The sequence below is a fragment of the Nannobrachium achirus genome, assembly GCF_963921795.1.
Source record: "Nannobrachium achirus genome assembly, chromosome: 13".
Classification (NCBI taxonomy): domain Eukaryota; kingdom Metazoa; phylum Chordata; class Actinopteri; order Myctophiformes; family Myctophidae; genus Nannobrachium; species Nannobrachium achirus.
The window spans coordinates 29,701,076-29,726,911 of record NC_137833.1 but is presented as its reverse complement, the minus strand read 5'-3'; the positions used below and the strand labels follow the sequence as shown (position 1 = coordinate 29,726,911).

The window sequence follows — 25,836 nt, the reverse complement described above, 5'->3', positions numbered from 1 at the left end:
TGATTATTAAAACATTAATAACACAGTTATAAGTTATTTGTAGATAAGGAACTAATCATAGACAAGCTATTTATATACTAATTCATTATTTACAACTGTCTATTTATGTGGCCTCCATTTTTGTTCATGTTTAACAAATGCTTTGTAAAGCATTCCTAAATTATCTATAAATCATTGCTAGATGTTATCAAGAGCCCTAATGTAAAGTGAAGACACTTCATAATCTACAACTGTCTGTTAACGTGGTCTTCACTTTACACTACCAATGATTTATAGATATTTTAGGAATGTTTTACAAAGCATTTGTTAAACATGAACTGTCTGTTAACGTGGTCTTCACTTTACACTACCAATGATTTATAGATATTTTAGGAATGTTTTACAAAGCATTTGTTAAACATGAACAAAAATGGAGGCCACGTTATTAACAGACAGTTGTAGATTATGAAGTGTCTTCACTTTACATTAGGGCTCTTGATAACATCTAGCAATGATTTATAGATAATTTAGGAATGCTTTACAAAGCATTTGTTAAACATGAACAAAAATGGAGGCCACATAAATAGACAGTTGTAAATAATGAATTAGTATATAAATAGCTTGTCTATGATTAGTTTCTTATCTACAAATAACTTATAACTGTGTTATTAATGTTTTAATAATCATTTACAAAGGCATAAAAAGGGTTATAAATGTTTTACTAAACATTTACCAATGTATATGAATAGCTTGTAAATGATTAGTTATTTATCTCTAAATAGCTTATAAATACTAAATAACTTTGGTTACAAATGATTTAAAATATATTTATAATTGTTTATAAATGGCTTATTCATGAATAGTTCACTAGTTACTAACAATTTATAAATGATTATTAAATACAGTTATAAATGTTTAAATAAACATGTATTAACCGCTTGTTCATTCATTATTACTCATCTACAAGTTGCTTATTAATGTGTTATAAATGTTTATAAATGCTTTATAACAGGTCATTATTGTAAAGTGCTACCAAAACATTTGCTCAGCATGAAGCACAGAGATGTGCTTTCCGTGTGTGACCAAGGGGGAAGATCAACAAGAAATGTAATAGCTTGTTTCTGTGAGAAGGTATGCATGCCATTGAGCAAAAGGTTGCACAAGTCAAAGTATTGCAAGGGGGGGGAGGGGTACAAACATCCAGACAAACAAGGAGGGAGGATTGCATGATGGAGATGAAACTGGGTCGGGTCAGGTCAGATCAAGCAGGGGCAACCAACCTTGGGAATATAAGGATCCCAGTCAACGTAGCCTATGTTGTCATTGGCTAACCGGGCAAAGAGGTTGACCAAATGCTGCAGAAATACATGAGAAATATATTCATTATCATAACAGAGTATTTAAAATGTTACTTATTGTACATTGGGTTAACTTCAGCATCACTTACCACTTCCCAACTTGGGAGGTTCTGCACAGATGCCCACAAGCTGATAAACTCATCAAACCACAGCCTAACAGAGAAAACCCCACCGTTAGAAGAGCACTATGGCCTGACCTTTTAATTTGTTCATGTATGAACTAATAAGCTGGGATCACATACAATGTTTGGAGGAAGGGAGGGGGGGGGGGGGGGGGGGGATCTTACTTGAAGCCCTTGTGGTGTAACTCCGGGGGCAAGGTGGTTGGGAGAAAGAGCTCAAAGTAGTTGATAGCTTTTTGCATGGTGACATCAAAGGGGCAGAGCAACGGCCGCCACTCTTCAAGCATCTCCTGAGTAGCAGACTCTGGAAAATACCTATATCATTGAGAAACATAACGAGAGTCAGCATTTAGCTTAATGATGTCTTGACTAGTGAATTAATCAGAGACAGAATATCAGTATTGTCATCTTTTTGCTAGGCTATGACATGTGTCACTAGTGAGGGCTAAAGGTCTTAGTTAACTTAGGTGAACAGCTTATTAGCAGATATGTAAGAACACCAGAAGCAACAAGCAGAGGAGCTTAGAGAACATGACACGACACCTCAAGCCTCTTACGAGTCCCACTCAAATCACAACTTCACAAACCACAACACCACAGCAAAGGCTAGTAATGATATCAACAATCAGCATGAAAGACAAATCAGCCTTTCTGTTACATTCCCGTGTGTGTGTGTGTGTGTGTGTGTGTGTGTGTGTGTGTGTGTGTGTGTGTGTGTGTGTGTGTGTGTGTGTGTGTGTGTGTGTTGAACTTGAGCTCAACTGTATTTTTATGTCTGAGTGAGGCTCAACTGTCATTTCTATGTCAGAGTGTTATATTCCAAAAAGGGGAGATTACATGTTAAACACAGGGACATCTTTTTCCCATCCAGGGTAAAATCCTGTGAAACTTCTGGTCTCATATGGGGATTTTCACAGCTTTGGGAAACCAACTGCAGCATTTCCGTTCACTTGCTTTGCCACTTTAATGGACTCACCATCCACACAGTAAAATCCCTGATGATAACGTATCCATTAGAAACAGAGTTTACAAATGTACAGTACGTTAAATGAACACTGAGGATTTTACTGCGCCGTTGCAGAATATGTTGCTGCTTTAAACTAATCCACCTTTGCCTAACCATTGATCCACAGTGGCGTTCAACTTCACCACAAATCACTCTTCTCAAAGTAAGAGGAAATTCTCAGACAAGACAGAATTAGACAACATAATAGGATTATCAGCCTTAGTGCCAACTTGACGACCTGAACCCTAGCGCTGCAGGTTTCAGATATGCATACGCGCAACCTTGTTATCACTACAAAAGACCTTCTAGTGCGGACACAGCTATATTTGCATTGGTATGCTCGTAAGGCCGGTGGCGGTGAGGGATGCCCAAAATGGTGTACTAGAGCACTACACCTGTCATATTGTTCACAATACATACAATGTTTGCCTGGGAGTTGGGTGGAGTTGAGGACGAGGATTCACTAGTCCAAATGCACAAAAAGAACGATAACGGTGCAATACATCTGCACTGCAGTTCAGAGAAAAGTTACTCATGTTCAACAATTCAGACTCGGTTTGACTGGAAACCTAAATGAACTGAGATCAACACCGGGGAACAGACAGACTAAGGCTTCAACTATCAATTATCTTCTTAGCAATTGATTACGTCTCCGATTAAAAGGTAGGGCACGTGATTTTCTTTGGTTAAAATAAGTGTTAAATAGCTCTATATTCTGATAGTAATCATTGGTTGTTTGTTCAGTAACTAGAGTCTCCTTGTCACGATACCAATTGTATCCAATCAGGATAGAGAACTCAGACAGGATACAGATTAAACATGCAGACAAAGTTGGAACTGGGAAAAAAAACATTAAGCTTAATTAAAAAGATTAAGCTCATAAATGGGTACTCCCTCCTTATTGGTTGAAATTAGGGTTGCAACGGTATGAGATTTTTAACACCGAAAATATAGTCTGTGTCAACACCGCTGTTATCGGTAACACCATTTCAACCACCATTGCGTGTCTTGTCGTCTTGTGAGCACTCAGTAGCAGCCAATGCTACCTCAAGCTACAACAACAACCATCCAACCATATTAAAAATTCAGCTTTGTAAAAACACTGTTAGTGTTACAACAGCCCCACGTTTTCTTGTTTGGCTAATCGTAGTTTATCTGCCTACTGCGCGCTGTGACATAATAAAGCCACAACTAGTCTCCTGGAACGTGCCCTGCGAGTGGGGACGAGACATCATGCAGTCTGATGGGCTGTGCCTCGCCCCGTGGATGATCCGTTGATTCTGGATCTGTTCTCGACACTCCCACACAAGGAACAGCTCCCGGCCTCTCGCGATTGAGAACCGAATCCCATCGTTCAATTAAAAGAGCGGAATCGTTGGCGAACGTCACATCTCTACTGTGCTCCTCGCAGCAGAGCAGAGCAGCAGATGCGTTTTCTTTATATTTAACGGTGTTATCGGTGTGCAAGTAAAGTACTCGGTGTTGTGCTGGCTCACCGGTAACACTGTTAACACCGAGTACCGTTGCAACCCTAATTTTACCACACCCCTGAAAATGAACTGTATTTTCTGTTTATCAAAGAGCTGGAGAGACATGAGACTCCTGTTACTGAACAAACAATCTATAACAATTATTAAATTCTATTATATATTATTATTTTGTAATCAATTGAGTTGATTATTTAAATCAAATTGTTGTAGCCCCCTAATGCTGTGTTCACACTGGCAGACACAAAGCTACAGTCTACCATTTATTTTCAATGGAAGTCAGTGACATGGAGATACAAAGCGACACCAAATGTTTGTAGGTGCTACAAAATCTAATATTCAAGTTGAGCTGGCTTCAACGGCAAGTGTGTTTTACCATTTCCACTCAACTATGCTCTCCACACAATTCCTGCTTGTAATGGGGGGGGGGAAACAAGTTATTCCCGTCTGCAAGCTCTGTTCTTTTTAACCCTAGGCTTTTTTATAATTTTTCTCACTCGAAGGACACGCGCTTCACTTTATGGCGTCAACAAACGTGTTGACCAACATTTCAACATACACAGAGTAGTTTTATATCTTTTGTAGCTGCCAGTGTGAAGGCAGCATAAGATGGACAACTAGGTCACATAAAAGGCATACTTACGGCCTGCAGTTTTTCACGAGGGCTTTCAACACATTTTCCACAGAGCTGAAATAAAAAGGAAACGGGAGAGAGAATAAGTACGTGTCTGAATAAAATAAAAGATACATTGATGTTAGGGTGAAAGCTAATCAAAAAATGACCACACCAGTGCAATTAGACTAAAGTCTGACTGCATGCACACAGCAAAATCTTAAACATTTTAAACTAGTGAACAGTGGAACAGCCATTGAAGAGAACATTGTAGGTGCAAAGTGAGGAAATTGACCCTTTTCACGGCAGGCATTTTGACATGATGCCATAGAACAGTGCTTCCCAAACATTTTCAGCTGGAGACCCAAAAGAGACATGTGTCTTCCTGATACATTATGAATTAACAAGTTAATCCCCATTTTCTAAACAGTGTTGATTTCGTCGACTAAAATTATAACGAAGAATGTTCGTCGCCTACCTTTTTTCACTGACGAAAACTAAATAAAAACGAAACTATGACGACTAAAACTAAGACTACATATATTGACAATACTATAAATAAGAACTAAAATGTTATGGAGGAACTAGTGTTGCATCCCGCAATGCCATCAAGGACTGCCAAAATATATTTTTTGAGAATATTTACTCATGGACCCATAAAAAACGGGTCTGTGACCCAAAATGGGTCACACAATCCTGTTTGGGAAATACTGCCAGAAGGGTAAACGCAGCAGAAGCCAATGACATTAGTCTATTTGTCATATGTGTGTTTCTATGTGCCAGTATGAAGCTGACTGAACAGGAGTTGCCCATGCTGGTACACTGTAAACATTGAGATCAAAACACACCTGCAAATCATGCCATTACTTTCAGCTGTGTTTAACCATCTATAACAAGTCAAAATGTCTGCTGTTTAAAAAGGACCTACTGTGATACAATGGTAATCAGACTATATTCACTTCCCTAGAACAACCAATGAATGGTATTTCTTTCTTTTTTTTTTTCTGGGTGGCCTCATGCCAATAAGCATTTGAATGTTGTAACAGATTACTGCCTGTTCATTCATATCGCGCGCGCGTGTGTGTGTGTACTCTATCATTACTACAGCTTTCTTTTGCATAAGCAACTCATGACGTGTTTATCTCAACAGATGAACTGCAAAGATAGGACTCTGGTCACATAACGGTGTTGAAAGTTCTGGACCAATAATAACCCTGCCATTGAGCTCCCCACCCACAATCCTACCTATCTGCTCACATGCTCAAGCCATGCCGTTTGAACTGCCCTGCCACAATCCCATTAATCTTCCCCCTTATTTCCATTCCTTATGTCCATGTCTATTAACTCCAACGGCAGGGCAGACACGTCAGTGATGACCATCCCACGGGCAGATGATGTCTAACAACAACACACGTTTGCCCTATTGCTAGTTAGCTACTAGAAATTCTAAGCTCACAACACACAGGCCAGGGAGCAAACTCATGCAGCGCAAATCCCAAAACAGCCAGATCAGCATCTAAATAGAGTCCCGTTACAAAGTGTGCTGATACTCAAAACCCCCAGGAAGAGGGGATACCCCAGATTCTGTGACCTTTATTAGAGGGTGAAACCTCACGTTCTCACTGCTACATTCCACAAGGGAAGGGGTTACGTGACAAGAGCATGCACTCCCACCATGACTCTTGACTATATAAGAAAAGTGTTTACTATCAAAAGTGCCCAGGAAGTGGGTGATATGTTGTGTGTAGTAGACTGGGATCAACTTGTTTTGAAGTTTTCTGATCCGGTCTAGAGCGGATATCACCAGGCGGCAGAAACTACAGCGGATATCGATATAACCTGTGCTCCTCCAAAATGATTCCCTCGGACATAGGCGTAATTATTTTAGGGACCAACCATAAACCTGTGACACAGTTAGCTCATCTTTGAAACAAGACATATACTAAACATGTGAGTGGCCTGCTTTAATTATAACGCGACAGGCAATGCTAGGCAACTGGATTTGGCATTCATGTGGGGAATGATAAAATTGCAGCTGGATGATATAACAGATACTAGTTGGGGAGACTTGTCTGTTGGGACCGAAAACCAGGCTTTCCTCTGTGTGGAAGGCCTGGTGACAGGATGTTATAAGGGTAGTGGTTAGGGGACCACTGTGTAATTTAAAATAATCCTTTTGCTGTTAGGGCTAGGCTATGTGGTAGTTGTATGAAGATATATGTGGCCTGATCCTCTTCCACTAAATTCAGTATATCGCCAAATGCACAATTTGAACTTGAATGCATCATCTTACATTGATTAAATCAATTCTTAAAGATGCAACTTCTTATTGCTAGGCTGCAGGTATATATACAAAAATGCAACCTAACAATGGTATGGTTTCCCTGTCCCTATAGAACTATCAATTGCAAATAGCAGGTCTGAATGAATCCTAATTCAGTCAGAGTTGTGGCCAAAACGTAAAATCTGAATGACATCGTCCATGTATTCACAAAAAGGCTACAGGTAGTTAAATCATGAATAGCACGGTGACCATGTACAGTATCTCCTTGAGTGCTTGGGCCAAAGAAATAGCTGTTTTTAAAAAGGTACAAAAGTGCTTCAAAAGAAAAATGTTGGTGGAAAAAAAAGTCTTTACATGCATAAATTATCAACTAGCTACTATACAACTTCCACTTTTTGCACGTTGGCTCCTATATACTCGGAAATGCATGATGGGCGGCAGACCGTTGCACCATACAGCAGTAGACTGTGGTGCCTCTTTCATGACATTTGCATTTAACATGCTTTCTATGTCCTGCTCACAGCCAATCTATCCATTCTCTTTACACTACTCTATTATGAGCCTCCCTATCTAAAAGTTCTGCCAATAAGTTGTCTTCAAGGGGGAAAGAATGAAGGGAAAAATACACCTCAGCTGAATGCTAATGACACTCATAATCTTCTGCACTAGTTCTGCGCCAGCATCATCTTTGAAAAGGTTGCACCTCTGAAATGAAGTGCATCATTGTTGCATCACTGAAATGAGAATTTAATAATATTCTGTTTTAACACACCAAACTAGATTGTTTTGGGTATTTCTGGTTTACTGGGACGGGAAAGTGACAGGAAAGTGAGACAGGAAGGATGACATGCAGCACTCTGGGTGAGGAACCCAGGACAACACAGTACTGCGGCCATCAATTGCTCCCGCCAACTGGGTGCCGCCACAAATCACATTTTTTTCCGAAGATCATAAATTGCTGTAATGTGTTCCTAACCAACTGTGTCAGTCCGATAAAATATAAATATAGATATGTTATTCTTTATAGTACTTGTGGCTTATTGGGGGGAAAAAATCACTTGATGAATTTAAATAGACTAAACTAAATCGAACAAACCAACCAACATACCGTACAGTATAGATAACATAAAGTGAATCTGATATGGCTGAGAATAAGATGAGGGGATTGAGGGGGGTATAAAATCTGTTAGCTGCAGTGCGACAGTCTCCAATATGAGTGAAATGTTAACATTGATATGGTACTGATATCTCTACTGTCACATTAGACAAAGCTGCGTGGGGAGGGGGTCCCGTGTGTTCTCTTTTTACACATGCAACATATTAATAAACAAGTACCTCAAAAAGGATGAATTCAAAATAAAAACACAAAGAGAAATATTTTTCTTACCACCTCTGAACCAATTTTAGCATTACGAGTTTAGAGGAAGAATGAGCCCGTGGAGAACTGAATGTGAAAGGAGACAAAGGCATAAAGAACACATTCAGCAGGCTACAAGTTGCCAATTGCTATACACATAATAAACAGTATACACAGTTATTAATCATCATCTTTCAGCATTTTGTAGTTAACAGGCTGATTAATGGTCATACATCATATAACCAGATGATTATTATTACTTGAGCTGGCAATGAGCCATGAAGGCAGCTTGCTTTCCTCAGTTGTAATGGTGATGCTGCACTAGCAAGGCATTGTTGTGAGAAACACAACACAATGTTCCCATAGCACCATAAAAGAGCACCTCGCACTGCTTGCTGGACAAAGGGATAGGGGTTGTTCAAACTGTCACATATGGGTGGGGGTGAAGGCACTTAAATATTACCCTAAGCTAAGGCTCCAGTACAGGCACTTTATATCACCTGAAATTTTTAAGCACAAATCTGGGACCCTAAAATATATTGCTATTCTAATGTCCTACCAAACACTAACAACTAAATCAAAAGTTTGGCTACATAATTAACCACTTGAACCCTCTATACTTGATAAACTGATACTTAGTTGACTGTACTTGGGTCTGCCAGACGTCTCTGCTGAAAATAGCTGATCTACAAGATCACAGCATGCTGCGTTGTGAGCTTGTAGATCGGCCATTTTCTGGGAATGTTGCCCCCAGAATAGGGATGGCGGTGGGATTCAAGAGAATTAAACTACAACTACTACAACTAACTACTAACTGCTAAGTTACGGTAAGGCAAGTTTGGCATTCAATGCCGCCTCCAGGTTCAACATGTTGGTAAGATTCAGCAGAGTAGACCATAAAGCAGGCTTAAAGAATCCAGGGACCTACTTGGGAAACCAGTTAAGTCCCAGATGCTCGGTCTTGGAGTAAAGGATCCTGTCCTGTAGCTCATATAGTGGTCTCCAAGGCAACTCCAAGTCCTCCCTTGAGAGAAGTTCTTTCTTCCTAATAGATGGATCCGATTGATACACACATAATTTTAAAACATGTACATGCACAAACAAGTATGAGGATGCCAGCCAACTGGCAGTGGAACATTCAGGGCCTTGGTTTTCAAACTGGGCTTAATTCTTGAAAAGGCTTATACTTATTAACATACTTTTAAATGGAAATCTGCTGTGTGCAGGTTTGCTGAGCAATAGTGAGTAGGCAAAAAAATCATACTTAAGGAGGTTGATAAGAAGGCGAGCGAGGCCCTGCATCATGCTGATCTCCAGTTTGGGCATCGTCACCAGCTCATACAGCAGCTTGATGAACAGCACATGGTCTTCTTTGCTGAACTTTCGTCCATACAAGCGCATGTACCTGAAGAAGAAGTACAGATTATGGGAAATGTATATACGCTAAATTTGGACAGTGAAATTGAAGACATCCATTTTATACTGCACACAGCAATAATGAGAATTTTCTTCCTTTTGCAGGCTTTTACACCAAGGGTTGCCCACCTGCCCCTGGCAGGTAAATAACAGTAATACTTTCGGACAGGTGGAGTTTGCTTTGTCTTCTGGTCTGTGGAATGTAAAATAAGAGCACTGTTGACCTATAATGTGCCGTTTTCACTGTTGCTACGTGTAAAAATATAAATTATCAAGTGTGAATAACAATTGTGAACCCATATAGCTATGTAGGACAGGTATTAGGCATAAATATTTAGGTATGACATTATTTTATTAAATGACATTAAAGTATTAAATTCTCTCATTTGCAAATCCCGCCCCATTCTGCCCTGTTACTATGGTGGTACAAATGACCCTGGGCAGATTGTTTTTATAGTGGCAGTGAATGGGGGGAGAGGGTATTTTCATTGCCTCACTATTGCAATTTAAAGTACCAAAGGAAAAACATCTAGGTGATATTAATAAAAAGGGAAGACAAAGGTACAGTAGTTACGTTGCAAAACAGGGGGTTTCCCCCGAAAATATATGTTTTAATTTGTTTAATCCCAGTGGGACAGAATCACCATTGCAGATTCTTTTATAGTGTAAGTGGATGGGGGAAAACGATTTTTCATAGCCTCATTACAGCTATATAAAGTACCAAAAAAAAACACATCTACGTAACGTGATATTAATAAAAAGGGAAGAAAAAAGTACAGTAGTTACATAGCAAAACAGTAGTTTTCCCCCGAAAATATATGTTTTAATTAGTTTAATCCTCTGGATCAGGCAGAAGAGATAAATAGAAAGACAAAGCGCAGTGCATCTTGGGTAGGAAGATGACAGCTAGATTATAGTTCTACTCACATAATAGGCTGGCTTTCGTAATTCTGCCCATTTAAAATACTAGAAGCTGGGCCGCCCTTCGGGCGGCCCAGCGTCTAGTCGGCGACCTGGCCAACTCGGAACAATGTAAATAGGGAATGAATGCCCCGCCCTTTAATGCAAACCCCATTATACCTGTTTTTTACCTGGTCATAGGACCCGTTTTGACCATCTGTCTGCCTGTGTCCATTTATGCCCATATATGGAGATATTTGTATCTGTCTGTCTGTCTGTCGGCGTCCATTTTATGTCCATATATGGAGATCACTGCAGTTATAGTTCTGGGTCCATTTTATGCCCATGCATATATGGAGATATCTGTCTATCTGCGTCCATTTTATGCCCATATATGGAGTATCTGTCTGTGCCTCCAACTGTGTTGCAGACACAGTGCCGGTTCCCCCTTTAATGCAAACCTCATTATACCTGTTGTCATAGGACCCGTTTTGAACATCTGTTTGCCTGTGTCCATTTATGCCCATATATGGAGATATCTGTATCTGTCTGTCTGTCTGTCTGTCTGTCTGTCGGCGTCCATTTTATGTCCATATGGAGATCACTGCAGTTATAGTTCTGGGTCCATTTTATGCCCATATATGGAGATATCTGTCTATCTGCGTCCATTTTATGCCCATATATGGAGTATCTGTCTGTGCCTCCAACTGTGTTGCAGACACAGTGCCGGTTCCCCCTTTAATGCAAACCTCATTATACCTGTTGTCATAGGACCCGTTTTGAACATCTGTTTGCCTGTGTCCATTTATGCCCATATATGGAGATATCTGTATCTGTCTGTCTGTCTGTCTGTCGGCGTCCATTTTATGTCCATATATGGAGATCACTGCAGTTATAGTTCTGGGTCCATTTTATGCCCATATATGGAGATATCTGTCTATCTGCGTCCATTTTATGCCCATATATGGAGTATCTGTCTGTGCCTCCAATCTGTCTGTCTGTCTGTCTGTCTGTCGGCGTCCATTTTATGTCCATATATGGAGATCACTGCAGTTATAGTTCTGGGTCCATTTTATGCCCATATATGGAGATATCTGTCTATCTGCGTCCATTTTATGCCCATATATGGAGTATCTGTCTGTGCCTCCAACTGTGTTGCAGACACAGTGCCGGTTCCCCCTTTAATGCAAACCTCATTATACCTGTTGTCATAGGACCCGTTTTGAACATCTGTTTGCCTGTGTCCATTTATGCCCATATATGGAGATATCTGTATCTGTCTGTCTGCGTCCATTTTATGCCCATATATGGAGATCTTTGACCATCTGTTTGCCTCTGTCCATTTATGTCCATATATGGAGATATCTGGCTATCTGCGTCCATTTTATGCCCATATATGGATATATGGAGATCACTGCAGTTATAGTTCTGGGTCCATTTTATGCCCATATATGGAGATATCTGTCTATGGAGAACGCGCGTGCCCGTGGGACGAACGGTTCTCGAGATACGCGGATTACCTACATACATACACACTCACAGATATTTTTTGTTGACTCATGTGGCGTACGTGATGTCAGAGCCTTTTATGAAGTGATGTCACAATGAGTCAGAGCTTTCGCCGATTTCCTCAGAAACAGCCTGATGTCAACAATCAACCCCGCATAAGGAGATTCCGAACGTTTCGCGCCGGTTCGGGAAAACCGCGCGTCGGGTCGGGTCGAGACCCGGCACTGCACTCCGTGCCGCGGCGGGGAACGCGCGTGCCGAATCTGAAGCCGGTGGGACGAACGGTTCTCGAGATACGCGGATTACAAACACACACACGCACGCAGAGACTTCTCGCATTTATAGATAGAATATGTACCCAATCGTAACTCTTAGTTACATTGATAAGGTCCATGTGAACTAGACTGTTGAAGCTTATTCATTATAATGAGCGAAATCGCTATCACCTCGCGAGGCCGTACTGGAAGCTCGCGGTGTCGCGCAGTGCCCACGGTGATGAAAGCCTGAAGCAACATTCTCCACTCCACAAACTCCACCCCCGATAGCAAAAAGTGAATGATTTTTTCTGGTTGGCCAGTCAGGGAGTCTCAGGGACCAATCAGAAGGCTGACAAACGGTGGATTGAACAGTAATTTTACCTATCATATTATAATGGGCGATTTACTTTTCGGGCAAGTGGGCATGACCTTTGGGCAAGTACAACACTAAGTGCCTCTGAGACCTTAGTGTCAATCCCTGAACCTTTGTTACAACACATGCAAAACATGGGATAATGTGACCAAGCAATAGGACTGTGTTTAATTTTACAGAGAAAATGTAGCATTATTCAACTACACAGGTATTTTAAATAAGCCATGGTTTGATTTTAAAAGTTGACCATCTATTCAGACTGCAAGTAAATTTGGTTTGTTTATCAAATATGATCTTCAGGATTAACTTCAAAACTGTTCTTTGCAATTGCAAGTTATCAGATCGGATTATTTGTGATTTTGACATAGCTGAAAATAGCACATCTACAAGCAGCTCACACAACAACATAGAAATGCGAGGTGTTGTGAGCTTGAAGATCTTCTATTTTCAGTTACACCGTCTGATAGATAGGAATTTCCACCTTTTAGTCTGAAAATAATCACGCAGTTGAGGAGAAAGAAGTACAACGTTCTTGGTTTTATTCGTGAGAGCTCTCCAGCATACAGCCAAAACATCATCTCATATACTGAGCCAAGTTCCTCCCACAACCCAGGGAGGCCGGACCAAGGCCCTAACACCTTTGCCAGACTGAGACAAACCTCACACATGGATATTAGAGGACAACACTGTCAAAAGACTTTCAATACATTAAGCTCAGACAGTCGTAAATTAGCAATCTGAAACAAAAGAGCACACACACTACATGGGGTCTGTGAGCCAAACTGGAAGAACCAGTTTGAATATGGGGCTTCAACCATTACTATGTCAGGTTTCAAAAGTTCAGAGAGTGTATATAATGAGAGTTTATAAAGAGTGAAATATAATGTTTGAAATAAACATATACAATTCTCCTTATCACCGTCGTCATACAACCAGGGATACGTCAGGCTTTTCCATCGACCGAATGTCCAGACTGAGAGACATATTTAGAAATCATATTTGAATAGCATTTCAAACCACCCAGGAATGTGATCAAATCTGACTTTCAAAAATAATGTTCCTTGTTCAGGCTTTAATCTGATTCAATTATCTGGATCAAACATTTGGTTGGGCTGCCAGTCTGAACAGTCTTAAAATGTGTGCTTTCTCTACTGAAAAGGCTGCCATAGGCTAATACCAGCAGTCAGAAACTGGGTCATCCCCAGAGCAGACTTTCCATCTCTATGAGCCGGCTGTGACTCACTCTTGGACAGAGCGATCTGCCAGCAACAGGACTGAGACAGATTAAAAGCACAAAAGCAGCCCAGCAAAGAATAACAAAATAAACAATAAATTAAATCATGGGTTATGAGATATCTCATTTGGAATATTTGCAGATCCAACATAGATGAAGGTTGGCCAACATATAATTATACCAAAATCAACAAGGTTTGACATTTGTAGTCTCCGAGTTACTTGAATAGTTCATTTGTATGTTTTCCATATCTCGCGACATGACCAGAAGTGTTTCTTTTTGGGGGATTTTGTGACACCAGCCACGTGTTCTCCCTATGACGCTTCTTTCCTAATGGAAAAGTCTCCCTCCAACAGCCCCACCCCTCACTCACAATAGTTTGTGACAGTGTGTCAACTTGGTGAAGATGACAAGTGCGCAGAGCTCTCTGCCGACGGTTTTGATTGAGAAATGTGAGACGTGTTCTGTCACCTGCTGACTGTCCTACAAACAGGCAGGGATAACCTGGCTGCAGCGAGCAACACTGGCCTGGGTGAACAACTGTGTTGTTTATGCCAAGGATTACTGTCTGTCACTTCTTTTTACGCAGTCACACAAATGTGAGTACCACAAACTATCCAACAGCATCACACTGATGTGTGTGCGGTCTACTTTGGAACTGTGGGCGTTACAGGGCAGAGAAACCCTGCAAGTCAGAGGTAACTTAAAGTACAACTTTAGTTTTTTACAACAAGGGTTCATATTTTAGATTGTAATTAGAGAAAAGAAAAAGTGAGTGTTAAAATGTTTTCATTTGCTTTGTTCTATTGTTTTAACGCATTTACCGTGCTAAAATGTGGGGCATGCGTACGCATGGGGGCATGCGTACAAGTGGCTAAATATGTATTTTTAAACACAATAATCCAGCAGTTTCTTTATTGCTATTTACAGTAAAACGTCTATCCCCCATAAGTCACATCCAACCATGAAAGGTTGCGTTGTATCTTGGAAATGGGCTTATTCTGTGTAAAATAACATATTTAGCCACTTGTACGCATGCCCCCAACCACTGAAATAAGAATCTCTAAAACAATAGAAAGAAGCAAATGAAATAATTTTAACACTCATCTTTTATATTCTTTAATTACAATCTAAAATATGAACCCTTGTTGTAAAAAAACTAAAGTTGTCCTTTAATATTGTTTACAAACAAAACCATAATCAACAATCCACCAACATCTCCTGCAGTGCCCAACTCCCATCCTAACACCACCACTACCACTGTCTTTTCACATCCAGCAGAGCTGGGCATGGGAAGGGGCAGTCTGACTCGGAAGCTGGGGTGAGAATTGGGATAGCAGCGGTCTGTATTGAGAAAGGAGATCCAGACTGGCCTGCTGCTGAGCTCTGGGGGTGGGGTAGCTAGGGGCGGAGGTTGAAAAGGTACTGTATACCATAACATGTAATCATCATGCTTCCTTGACACTACAATCTTTACATTTTCCGGGATGTACATTTCTCGCCTGATTATAAAATGCACTTATTTGTCATAATCTGATTATAAATCAGTTACCACTCAACCCTGAGAATAAGCAACCTAAACGTGTTTACACTGGACAAGACACAAAGAATCGTGTTCATTTATACATTTGTAACTAATTTGAACGTGTACAAATGTATCCAACGGGACATTTTACAGTGTGTATTCATGGCTTATTATTGTGATGACATTAGTGGGGAGATATTCCTTAGATGGCAAGTAGCTCCTTTAAACCTCTCCCTCCACTATACAGCTAGCAGATGAGCTCCTTTAAACCTCTCCCTCCACTATACAGCTAGCAGATGTTCCGAAAGGAACTAGATGGCAACCACCATACAGATATATATCTTGAGGTTTTAAAGCAGGGGTCTTCAACAGGGGGTCCGGGACCCCTAGGGGGTCCTCAGAATTACTACAGGGGGTCCTCCAAAAAGCGATAGAAACTTTTTGTTTCTTCTTTTTAATATTAACCACTTGAACCCTAGTGTCCATATTCTGAGAACTAGCCAAACATAGCAGATCTACAAGCTCACAAGGCCTCGCGCTGCGAGGTGTTGTGAGCTTGTAGATCGGCTATTTTTGGCAAAGAGATTTGGTGTAGAGGGGGAAAGAGCAGACTAAGTACAGAGTGAAAGGTCAAGTTTATTAAGTATTGACGGTTCAAGTGGTTAAATATCTGAAAACACAACTTGACATGAATTCAAAATACACTGATGATTGTGCTGTCAAACAATGAAACTATATTGAATCTGTGATATGGTAGTGGGGGTCCCTGCTTCAGCTCTCTCTCTCAACTAAGGGGTCCTTGGCCTGAAATCGTTGATTAAGACCCCTGTTTTAAAGACTAGAAGGTGACGATAGCCATCGTTAATCCTATCTATGGAGGTGATTTTCAGGCGCTATGGTTTGCTTTGAAGAGCCAACAAAGAAAGGGACACTATATAAATAAAAGCACGGTCACTTACGTGGAGAGTTTCCTGGTCCAGAACAGCACCCCGGGCCAGATCTCCCTGAGCTGGACCGCCCGGGCCAGGTTGCCTTTGATCCGACACAGGATGTCATTGGACTCCTGGTCCAGTCTGTCACCGTAGGGCAGCAATTTGTTGTAGATTATATCCTTCTGGGGGACGAAGCCTAAAGTGTCAGACGCATTGGCTCCTTTCATTGTTGCTCTCGCTCTCCGAAGCCTCTTGTTGTTGTTGTTGTTTCACGGGTTCGATCCCCCCGCCGGCCGGTGTGGCTCTGGCTAGTGATGCTAATGAACGCTAGCTAGCCACTTTCACTGGATGGATGGATGGATGGATGGATGGTGCTGCTAGCTGATTAGCCAACAGGCTAGCCGAGTTCAGTTGCACAAGTTCCCAAGTCACGTTAGCTTAGCCGGGGCTAGCTGAAGTTAATTTTGACAGCACACCGTCCCCAATGGCATCGCACCGGAGTGCAAAGGCTGAGGGAAAAAAATAAAAGTACGTCCAGAGAACGCGTTGGCAACCGTTTTCTTCTTTTTCAAAACTTTTTTTTATTTTGTATTTCCAACCTACTTCTAAATCTAACTATATGTAACGGTAGCGAAAGTTAGCTCGCCGCTAACGACACAAACACCAAGGACTGTCAACGTCGAATGATCGGTGCTGCTGCAGAGTGCCGACGACATCAAAGACAGTCTCGCGAGATGACACCAAAACAAAGCGAAAACTTTGCCATACGTCATTTCCGCACTCATGGAAACTACAGCTACCATCATCCCCATCTGCCCCAAATTGTATTGATTACATATTTAATATTATATTAAGTCTATAGGAGGTTCCAGAGTTCTCCCTTTCCTATAAGATTGTCCAAAATTCACAATTACAGGGTATGAATTGGACCTAAACAAGTTGCAAAATGACTAATGTCATGTTTGTTTGATTTGTTGTTTGGTTTATTGATTGAGTTATTGATTCATTGATTACATTCTTTGTTGACATAAGTACATGTGCATAGTAAAAAGGATAAACACAAAAAGCGTGAAATATTTGGATGAAGTTACAATTAGGGCAGTTATGAATAGGTTACACTGTCTGGGAGCTTGTTTTAGAGATTAAAAAAAAGCTTTGTCTTACATTTCACAATGTGTTTTAGTTTTTAAACTTTTAAACTATTTTTAGCTGTGTATAGTTAGTGGGGGAGGAGGCGGGGTCCATGCAATTGTGTTTTTTTTTTTTTTTTACTTTTTATTTCATTTGGCCTTTATGTGCCAATGCTTTTTACTCACTTGAGATTTGCTTCAAGTGCCTTTAAATAAAATGTATTATTTCTGAATTACAGCATGTGTGTCAATTCAAGAATATGTAGTGGGTATTCAAAAACGAGGCAAAGAGAATAATTCAGTGTGGTTTTACTCAGGTAAGGAGCCAAATTTACATGACAATGCAATGGAAACCCCATTCTGACTCAACTAATGTCACCACTGACCTTGACTTTAAGAACCCACACACACACGCCTTCAGGGTGAGGTGTTGGCTCAAACAGCAGCAGCTATAAGATGGCTTCTATGGTAACTATTTGACAACACAGGAAACTCAGGTGTTACAGATTACAGGTCCCACTAAACATTCCTCAGCTACTGCAGGAGTTAGCTGTTGGTGGAGAGCTCAGATTATCTCTTAAACATGGAATTCCCTTCCCACAAAAGGGGTCTACGATTGGTTGGTTGATTGCAAATCTCTTTGCCAAAAATAACCAATCTACAACCTCTCATAACACATTGCAAGCTTGGATTATTTCCCCTGAATGTTTGCCTATTTATGTTTAATTACATTTTGTATTTACCAATGGATTAAATAATGGGAATATTCATGAAGGAAAAGGGACACTAGTTGTCAGTTACTACTTTCCCACCTCAAATTTGTCTGCTACCTTTTTAGAGTAACAATGACCTCTTGTGGTTGATCAGTGATCGGCATGCATAAAGCAGTGTTCAGGACAGAGCTTCATCTCATGGTATGGAATGGCAATGGAATATTAAAAATGTCAATGATACTTGTGATCAGGCCAGTTCAGACAACTATGTCATGTATGTCATATGGCGGATATGTATATTTTTCTTGTCTTTATTATTTTTCTTGTCTTTTTTTGTCTTAAATTGTCAATTCACTCTCAGGCCAAAATAATGTCCCGACCCACAGGTCGAGAACCACGGCAGCAGCAGTGGGTTTCAAACTTTTTTAATTTAAGGTTTGGAATGTATCCTGCCACATGACACCCATGACTCTTAAGAGTGTAGAAATGGAACCAAATGGACCAGTAAGGTTCCATATAATCTGAGTTCCCAGAATACAATCGCATAAAAACAGAAGGGACTGACTGACTGACTGACTGACTGAGAACGAAAAGGGAAAAGGATTATTGTTCACTCTCCGAACAAAGTGCTGTGATCGGTACCGGCCCGTCAGTCATAATAACCCTTGCACCCTACCCTACAACAGATGGCGTAAGACAGAACTGCAATCATGTAGCCAAAGGCTGTTTCATGTCATGGCGATTGATGGGGTTGCCAAAAATCTGCATAATATGGCGTCGTGGTATACAAAGGTTTGAGAAGCCCTGCAATGGGACATTCAATTGAACATCACAAAGTTGATCAAATAAGAAATAGATACTTATCACTTTTATTATTACATTTTCAACAAAACCAAGTTTATAATAAAGTTTATAATAATACTTGTATAGGCCATCAACCATTAAATGTACTTTTACTGAATAAACAGTAGCAGACCATTGGCAGTATCGCTCAAACTGTTATTGAACAAAAAATAAAATCACTCTAGACATTCTGTCTATTATAATAATACTGTCTAATATAATAATACTTATCACTTATCAAATAAGAAATAGATACTTATCACTTTTATTATACATTTTCAACAAAACCAAGTTTATAATAAAGTTTATAATAATACTTGTATAGGCCATCAACCATTAAATGTACACTTTTACTGAATAAACAGTAGCAGAACATTGGCAGTATCGCTCAAACTGTTATTGTTGAACAAAAAAGAGAATCACTCTACACATTCTGTGTATTTGGTGGGATCATTGGCGCTGTGATCTCAAAGGCATCAATAATTTCCTAGGAAAGATGATAAAATAATTACTACTGTAAGTATGCATTCTTTCAAATTGTGATGGTATACCAAGGGATTGACAGTTGTGGGTCACACGAAACATAGGAATTGACATCAGACTCTTGCAATAAAGGTGCAATTTCTAATTACGTTTGCAAACCCTTACTAAAAATGGTACAACCATGTTAATAAGTGAGGAAATTATTCATTCTCTAACTGCGTTTTAATGATGTCAACTCAATGCAAGTCTTCTTTTTGTTTAGATTTGTGAAGGATTGGCTTGGGTTTCTAGATTCAACTGAAATGAATTGAAATTTGAAATTTGAATTGAGATATCAATTGGATCATTCTCTAGAGACCATACAAATTACTGTATGGACCTTTAACCAGGGTGATTCTTTTGTGATTCTATAGAGCAGTGATGCTAGAGCACTACCAATATTCTTGAAATGGTCCATAATGGCCCACAGATCCTCACCTTCCAGCTGGGCATGCTGATGGATATGATGCATTGTTTACGGACAGCCGATTCTCCCTTGTCACCATGATCCTCCACCTCCATCACAGGAGCTGAACGCACGCGCGCGCGTGCACACACACACACACACACACACACACACACACACACACACACACACACACACACACACACACACACACACACACACACACACACACACACACACACACACACACACACACACACACACACACACACACACACATTTATTTTTGTCCACATAAGAGATACAATACAAGGACACACACATTACAAGGTGCTGTAAATAATGTACTGTACAGTCAGCAGATCTTGGAAAAATATCCATTACCCACACGACCCTCAAGGCCAAGAGTACAAGTATCAATGTCTTCGCCTTATTTGGCGGCTACCAATAATAGAAGAGATTGCACAGAATTTTGCAAGCTGTTTAGCTGCCCTTTTGGGGCTCTTACACATGTACATGTCCTAGGCTTCCAAAGATGAACACAAGTAGATTGCACACACACACACAAACACACGCACGCACACACGCACGCACGCACGCACACACACACACACATACACTAATCCTCATTTCCACAAGTATATAATATATTACCGCTCATCATTCAAAGCAATACCCCTCCCTGCTCAAAGTAAGTTGTAATACAGTATACCTTTAAAGCAATGTTGATAATCCAATTAAGATTAAGTCATGGGGTCGAAGTTCGAACTATCCTGGATGAAGAGGTTTTGAAAATTAATAGACCTCTCCTCAACCTGACTTATGTTATCAGCAGTTATTACATTGTTGGCAGTTATTGGCCGCCTACTACATTTTTACAGTGGCAATAATGTAAAAAACAGCCTTGAACGTAAAACACTTGGCACCCATTGCTTGTACAGTATATAAGCCAAAGGAAGAGGGGGGGAAAAACAAGAGTTCTTCTCACCAATGCAAGGCAACTTGTTTGTGTCCAGGTACATCCTTGCCAAACCGTCCTGCAAAAAAATAAAATAATTAACTACTTAATCCCCAGCACTCGTATTGTGGGGAAAGCTTTTGCTGAAAATAGCCGATTGACAAGCTTCACATCTCAGGGTCTGTTTTCCCCACAATAACAGAAAACTGAAAATACTCTAGTACAATGGTTCTCAATATCTGGGTTGGGACCCCCAGAGGGGTCCCCAGATGTTTAGCTAAATGTTAACATTGTTTTCTCACTCAACAGTTAACAGACCGACATACAGTATAAGTGTATACAAGGTATCTGCACATTTCTAAAGTGTCATTTTAAGGACTTTTTAATACCTCTAAAATGACAAATTAAATATTGGACAAAGATAGGCAGACATTGTGAAAATAGCTGATCTACATGTTCACAACGCCTCGCGTTAGCAGTTTAGCAGTTATCAATAGCTGTTTATATGATGAATATAGTGAACATTTTAACAGAAGACTCACCCTCATGAGGAAAGATGTATGAAACATGTTTTGTACTGAACGGGAGAATGAGGTGGGATCAATGACAAACTCATAGTAGGAAATGGGTGAGGTTGCTGCAATAGAGAGAGACATTATGAGACATTTGTCTGAAACTTCATTACTATTCTCGATGTTGAGTTTGAACCTACAATCCTCCGCATGGTAACTCCTCAAGTATCCCAGAATCCTCTCCACCTCCTTCTCGGTAGCCTCTTGGTGAGACACTTCCATGTTCCTCAACTTGAAGACAAGAACATTATCAAGCCGGTGAATTAACATTGCAGACTTAAAGTTTGAACAACATCTACCTTGGCTTGGAATACTGCTGAATGTCATTGACCTATAATTGTTCAGCATTTAATTGTAGCGAAGCAATCAACGAGATACACAATTTGGAAATTCAACCTAAAGCAGTCAGCAAATTTTACTTAACATTTAAATTAGTTGATTTTCAGTAAATAAATAAATGAACTTGAATGTCAGTTTTATGTTATTTAGACTAGGTACAGTAGGTATGATGACACCCTAGTTATGTTGTAGCAGTAATTCGTTTTCTTTCCACTCTACTTGTACTAGATAAGCAGTCTCAATATGCCCCGCATGGTAATGTGTTAACCATGGATTTGAGAACATAATATCCCGAATGTTTTCAATCCTGACAAGATAATAGTGTTAGCTATACAGAAAGGAAACAAGCAATGTTATAGATTTGAGTTGCCCACATGGTATGTTAATTGCCACAAACTAAATTAATCTACTTGAGTTGGCATGGTCCTTTGGGCCTCTTTAGTGGGTGCCTTCCTCTGGCGCTCTACCCTTTGCTTTGGTGGAGGGGCCTCTGCGACGAATGAGCCCAACCTAACAGAACCAAAACAATGGAAACATACAGTAGACAGTCACCATAAATATAACAGGTTGTTCTGATGCAATCGGAATAAGAACAATTGAAAAACTGAATAACTATCTTCTTCTTTTTTCCCCGGCTCTGCCAACAAATATAATAAGTTCCTTCAGGACTCAATTCACAAAGATGGACTCGATCAGTGTTTCTCAATCTTTTTTGGCTTGAGTACCCCCTTTTGCAGATTTTTTAATCCAAGTACCCCCTTTACCCGACAACATTTTCCCAACTGCAATTGAAACCATAACTAGCGGTATATGATAACCTCCATTTTAAAGAATATAACATCACAACAAATAAAAAAGGGAGTGAGAGTTTCAGCACTGTGGCCATAACATTTCAGTCCAGTTTTCATATCAATAACTTACATTCAAACGACATTCAAACACATACCAGTTGCCTGGTACCATGTAATTTGGGTTGGCAACTATCAGGCTCACACCAAGTGTCATAATTAAACATACTGTAACAGTAAATGTTGTTTCTCCTTCTAATTAAATTGTAGTTAATTGTTTAACTATGCATGATAGTATCATGATTTATACTTCTATTCTTCTTTTTGGGGGGCATTCTTTTGACATACCCCCATTTGAGAAACACTGGACTAGACCAATATTTAAAACAATCAGTCCCGACTATACTGTAGGTAAATAACAGGCTGCTACTGGATCAGTACTCATAACATAACATAATCATGTATGTTCCTCAATGTTCCCTCTTCTAACATTAGTAGGTGAAGTGATCAGTCACTCACATGTAATGAAAGGTTGGAGCTGTCTTGAAACAGCACTGGGCTCTCTTTGCTACCCGATGCCAGGAGTCACGGGGCAGGTTGCCATTAGTTGCCACTCCAGTTTCCTCATCTTTGTCCTCAATCTGCAGTCGGTTAAGCCCCATAAAGTTCAGCTGTAAGTTAAAGAGACAATGATGAGATAAACATCAACCAGCTCGGTTATATGTGAACAACGGGCATGTGAAACGTACAAATTAGTGAAATGTATTTCTGATTTTCACTCATTAGGCTCACAAGGTGCTCAGCAAAGGCAGAAGTGTCAAAGGCATTGCCTCCAGCAAACAGCTGGTTGGCTTTCTCTTTCATCAGGTCTGAGGCCACAACCAGTAGCTGGGCATCCAGAGCTTGTATTTGAGCACCACCTCCTGCCGAGGAGGAAAAATTCATTAGAAGAAGAAACAATTACCAGACATATTCACATGAGCAAAGATAAAGGAGGAGGCTTTTTTGTAAGATATACTGTAAATCCATGTTATTCCAATATGGAATAAATAGGCTAATGTGCTACAAGCACAAAGCTTTTAATTATTTAGTAATACAAATGAACAATAATTGATTAACTCAATGTGGCAACAAAAACAGGTGGTACTGCAATACATTTTATAGTGGCATGTGCTTGCATGTGATTACTTGTGTGGTGTGGTGTGATGTGTCTTGAACCTACCATGTGAATAAAGTGTGGATGCCTCTTGCAAAACCTTAGTGAGCCCATCGCGGGAGGGATCCAACATTTCCTCTCTGTTCTCTGGAAAACATAGATCACAACATGCAAGAAAGCAGAAACTGTCAGGGGTCCCAAACAGAACATGTCTAAAATACTAACTACAGCATGGGTATTCAACTGGCGGCCCGCAGGCCAAATGCGGTAGCATCAAAGCCAAGTTGTTGGCCATCACTAATGTGATGTAGCTAGGCTAGGAGTAGGTTCTAAACAAGATAGCATGTTGTTTACAGTTGTTGCACAGAAATTAAGCACATTTACATTCAAAGTATTCTACTTTACAATGTAGTCACTAGTCAGATGAAAGTTGTGAAAATGTGGTCGCTCGTGTCAAGTGTACATTAGATGGGGCGGTGTCGGCTGGGACTGTTAGTCCGGCCCCCGGCCCCTTGGGTTTCTGTGGCCCCCTGAAAATTTTAGTTGAATACCCCTGAACTACAGCATAGATCACTGGCCTCCTCAGTCTTGTAACTCACCTTTAACTAAGTTGATAAGCGCCCTGTACTTGCCCCGCATCTCTCTCTTTAAGGTCTGATCCTCGTCAGGATGAAGAGTGGAGCCAGAGTTCTCCAGGTCACCAACACTCTGCTGAGATGTGCCCATAGCTTCCATTTTCAATTTCCAGTCAGGGTTTCTTGTGTTGACAAACTGTTGCTTTACTTTTCTCCCAACTGCAAACAACGTGTCGATGGACTGGTGACTATTATTGCATTTATCATATTATTGCACCGACAACATGATAAAAACATTGCAATGGTACTGCAGAGGACAATGTTGTACTGTACAGCTTGTTTTACACAATATTATTATTAATAGACAAGTTATGTACAGAGCTGGATGTCTGTAGAAAGTACAGAAGGTTTCTGGCAGTACATTGTTGCAATGAATGCTATTCTGCTGTTGGAGTGCCACCACATTTGGGAAGAAGCTGGTACAACGGGTTGCTTTGAATTATGAACCATGTGCACTTTTTTACATATTTTCCACTCCAGCCTTATTTAAATAATTCAAACTTAGGCTAAGGGGCTGTTAAGTATGACATCATTTTGTAGGCAGAGGAGAATTTCTGCCCCCAGTTTCCGTGAATCTTTTTGCTATTTTTACTATTTACACATTTTTCTTCTCTTTGTTATTGAAAGGAAAGTGTTAGAATGATACTTTAGTCGTTATTTTTTAGTCGTTGTTTTTTGAAATAGCGAGGGACAGAAAATGCTCTGGGGGCAGATTCTCCTCTGCCTACAAAATGATGTCACGGCTTAAAAGCCCCAAACTAACAATGGCTGGTTGTCTTCTTTAAGGGCTGTCATTGTTTAAAAACTGGAAGAATATATTTGTTATTCCACCCATTAAATAATCTGATGCTAATCTACTTCTTCTTGCCTCTCTAGTGCAAGCATAGCATATAGCCTATGGCCTGCAGTTATCCATAGCCTATGAATGATAAGCAGATTGAAAAGATGACAAAACATTAAACAAAGTTGTGGAATCTAATAGACATTAGAATGTGTTTTCAATGTGCAACACAATTTTAAGGTCATATGTCTGAAAGCAGTTTAATATTCTGCTGTTTAAGAATAGGCCTACATCTCACATACTTTTTCGTCCATCTCACCTAACTTAGGCTACTCCTTTAGTATGGAACAATACTGTTAATTTTTTTTTTGCAAAAAATAATACATATTCATTCAACAGTGGTGGGAAAAAGTACTCGCATATCAGGACTGCCCATAAGTCCTACATCTCATTAGTCCTACTTTTGGTTAGGGTTAGGCCTAGTTTTACTGAGTTTGGGGTTAGGTTTAGGCCTAGTTTTACTGAGGTTACAGGTTAGGGTTAGGTTTAGGCATAGTTTTACTGAGGTTAGGGTTAGGTACTTCTAGGTTTACTTCTACTCCACTGTATCTCATAGGCAAATATAGCCTATATACTTCCCT

General features: G+C 40.2%; 2 protein-coding genes across 3 annotated transcripts in view; both read right to left on the bottom strand.

The window, feature by feature from the left end:
- The window catches only part of LOC308296610 (proteasome activator complex subunit 4B-like), a 44,114-nt gene extending 27,117 nt beyond the window's left edge, over positions 1–16,997 (bottom strand). The window contains exons 1-8 of one of the 2 annotated variants that reach the window (XM_080739935.1): positions 16,380–16,997; positions 9,471–9,611; positions 9,135–9,251; positions 8,237–8,293; positions 4,596–4,640; positions 1,625–1,774; positions 1,427–1,490; positions 1,260–1,334 (exon numbers count right to left, since the gene is read on the bottom strand). In XM_080739935.1, the coding sequence (XP_080596061.1) occupies positions 1,260–1,334; positions 1,427–1,490; positions 1,625–1,774; positions 4,596–4,640; positions 8,237–8,293; positions 9,135–9,251; positions 9,471–9,611; positions 16,380–16,579 (849 nt within the window). In that variant the 5' untranslated portion in view covers positions 16,580–16,997. The remainder of the gene's footprint in view (positions 1–1,259; positions 1,335–1,426; positions 1,491–1,624; positions 1,775–4,595; positions 4,641–8,236; positions 8,294–9,134; positions 9,252–9,470; positions 9,612–16,379) is intronic. The other variant, XM_080739936.1, reaches the window with a different exon arrangement.
- Positions 16,998–20,396: 3,399 nt separating this feature from the next.
- Positions 20,397–24,514, bottom strand: LOC308297252 (non-structural maintenance of chromosomes element 4 homolog A-like; the record flags this gene model as incomplete). The annotated part of the gene is made up of 9 exons (XM_080740667.1): positions 20,397–20,407; positions 20,955–21,003; positions 21,467–21,561; positions 21,637–21,727; positions 22,246–22,345; positions 23,143–23,294; positions 23,416–23,546; positions 23,846–23,926; positions 24,379–24,514. 9 exons carry the CDS (start codon positions 24,512–24,514, stop codon positions 20,397–20,399), a joined length of 846 nt encoding a protein of 281 aa, XP_080596793.1.
- Between the last annotated feature and the right edge of the window lie 1,322 nt (positions 24,515–25,836).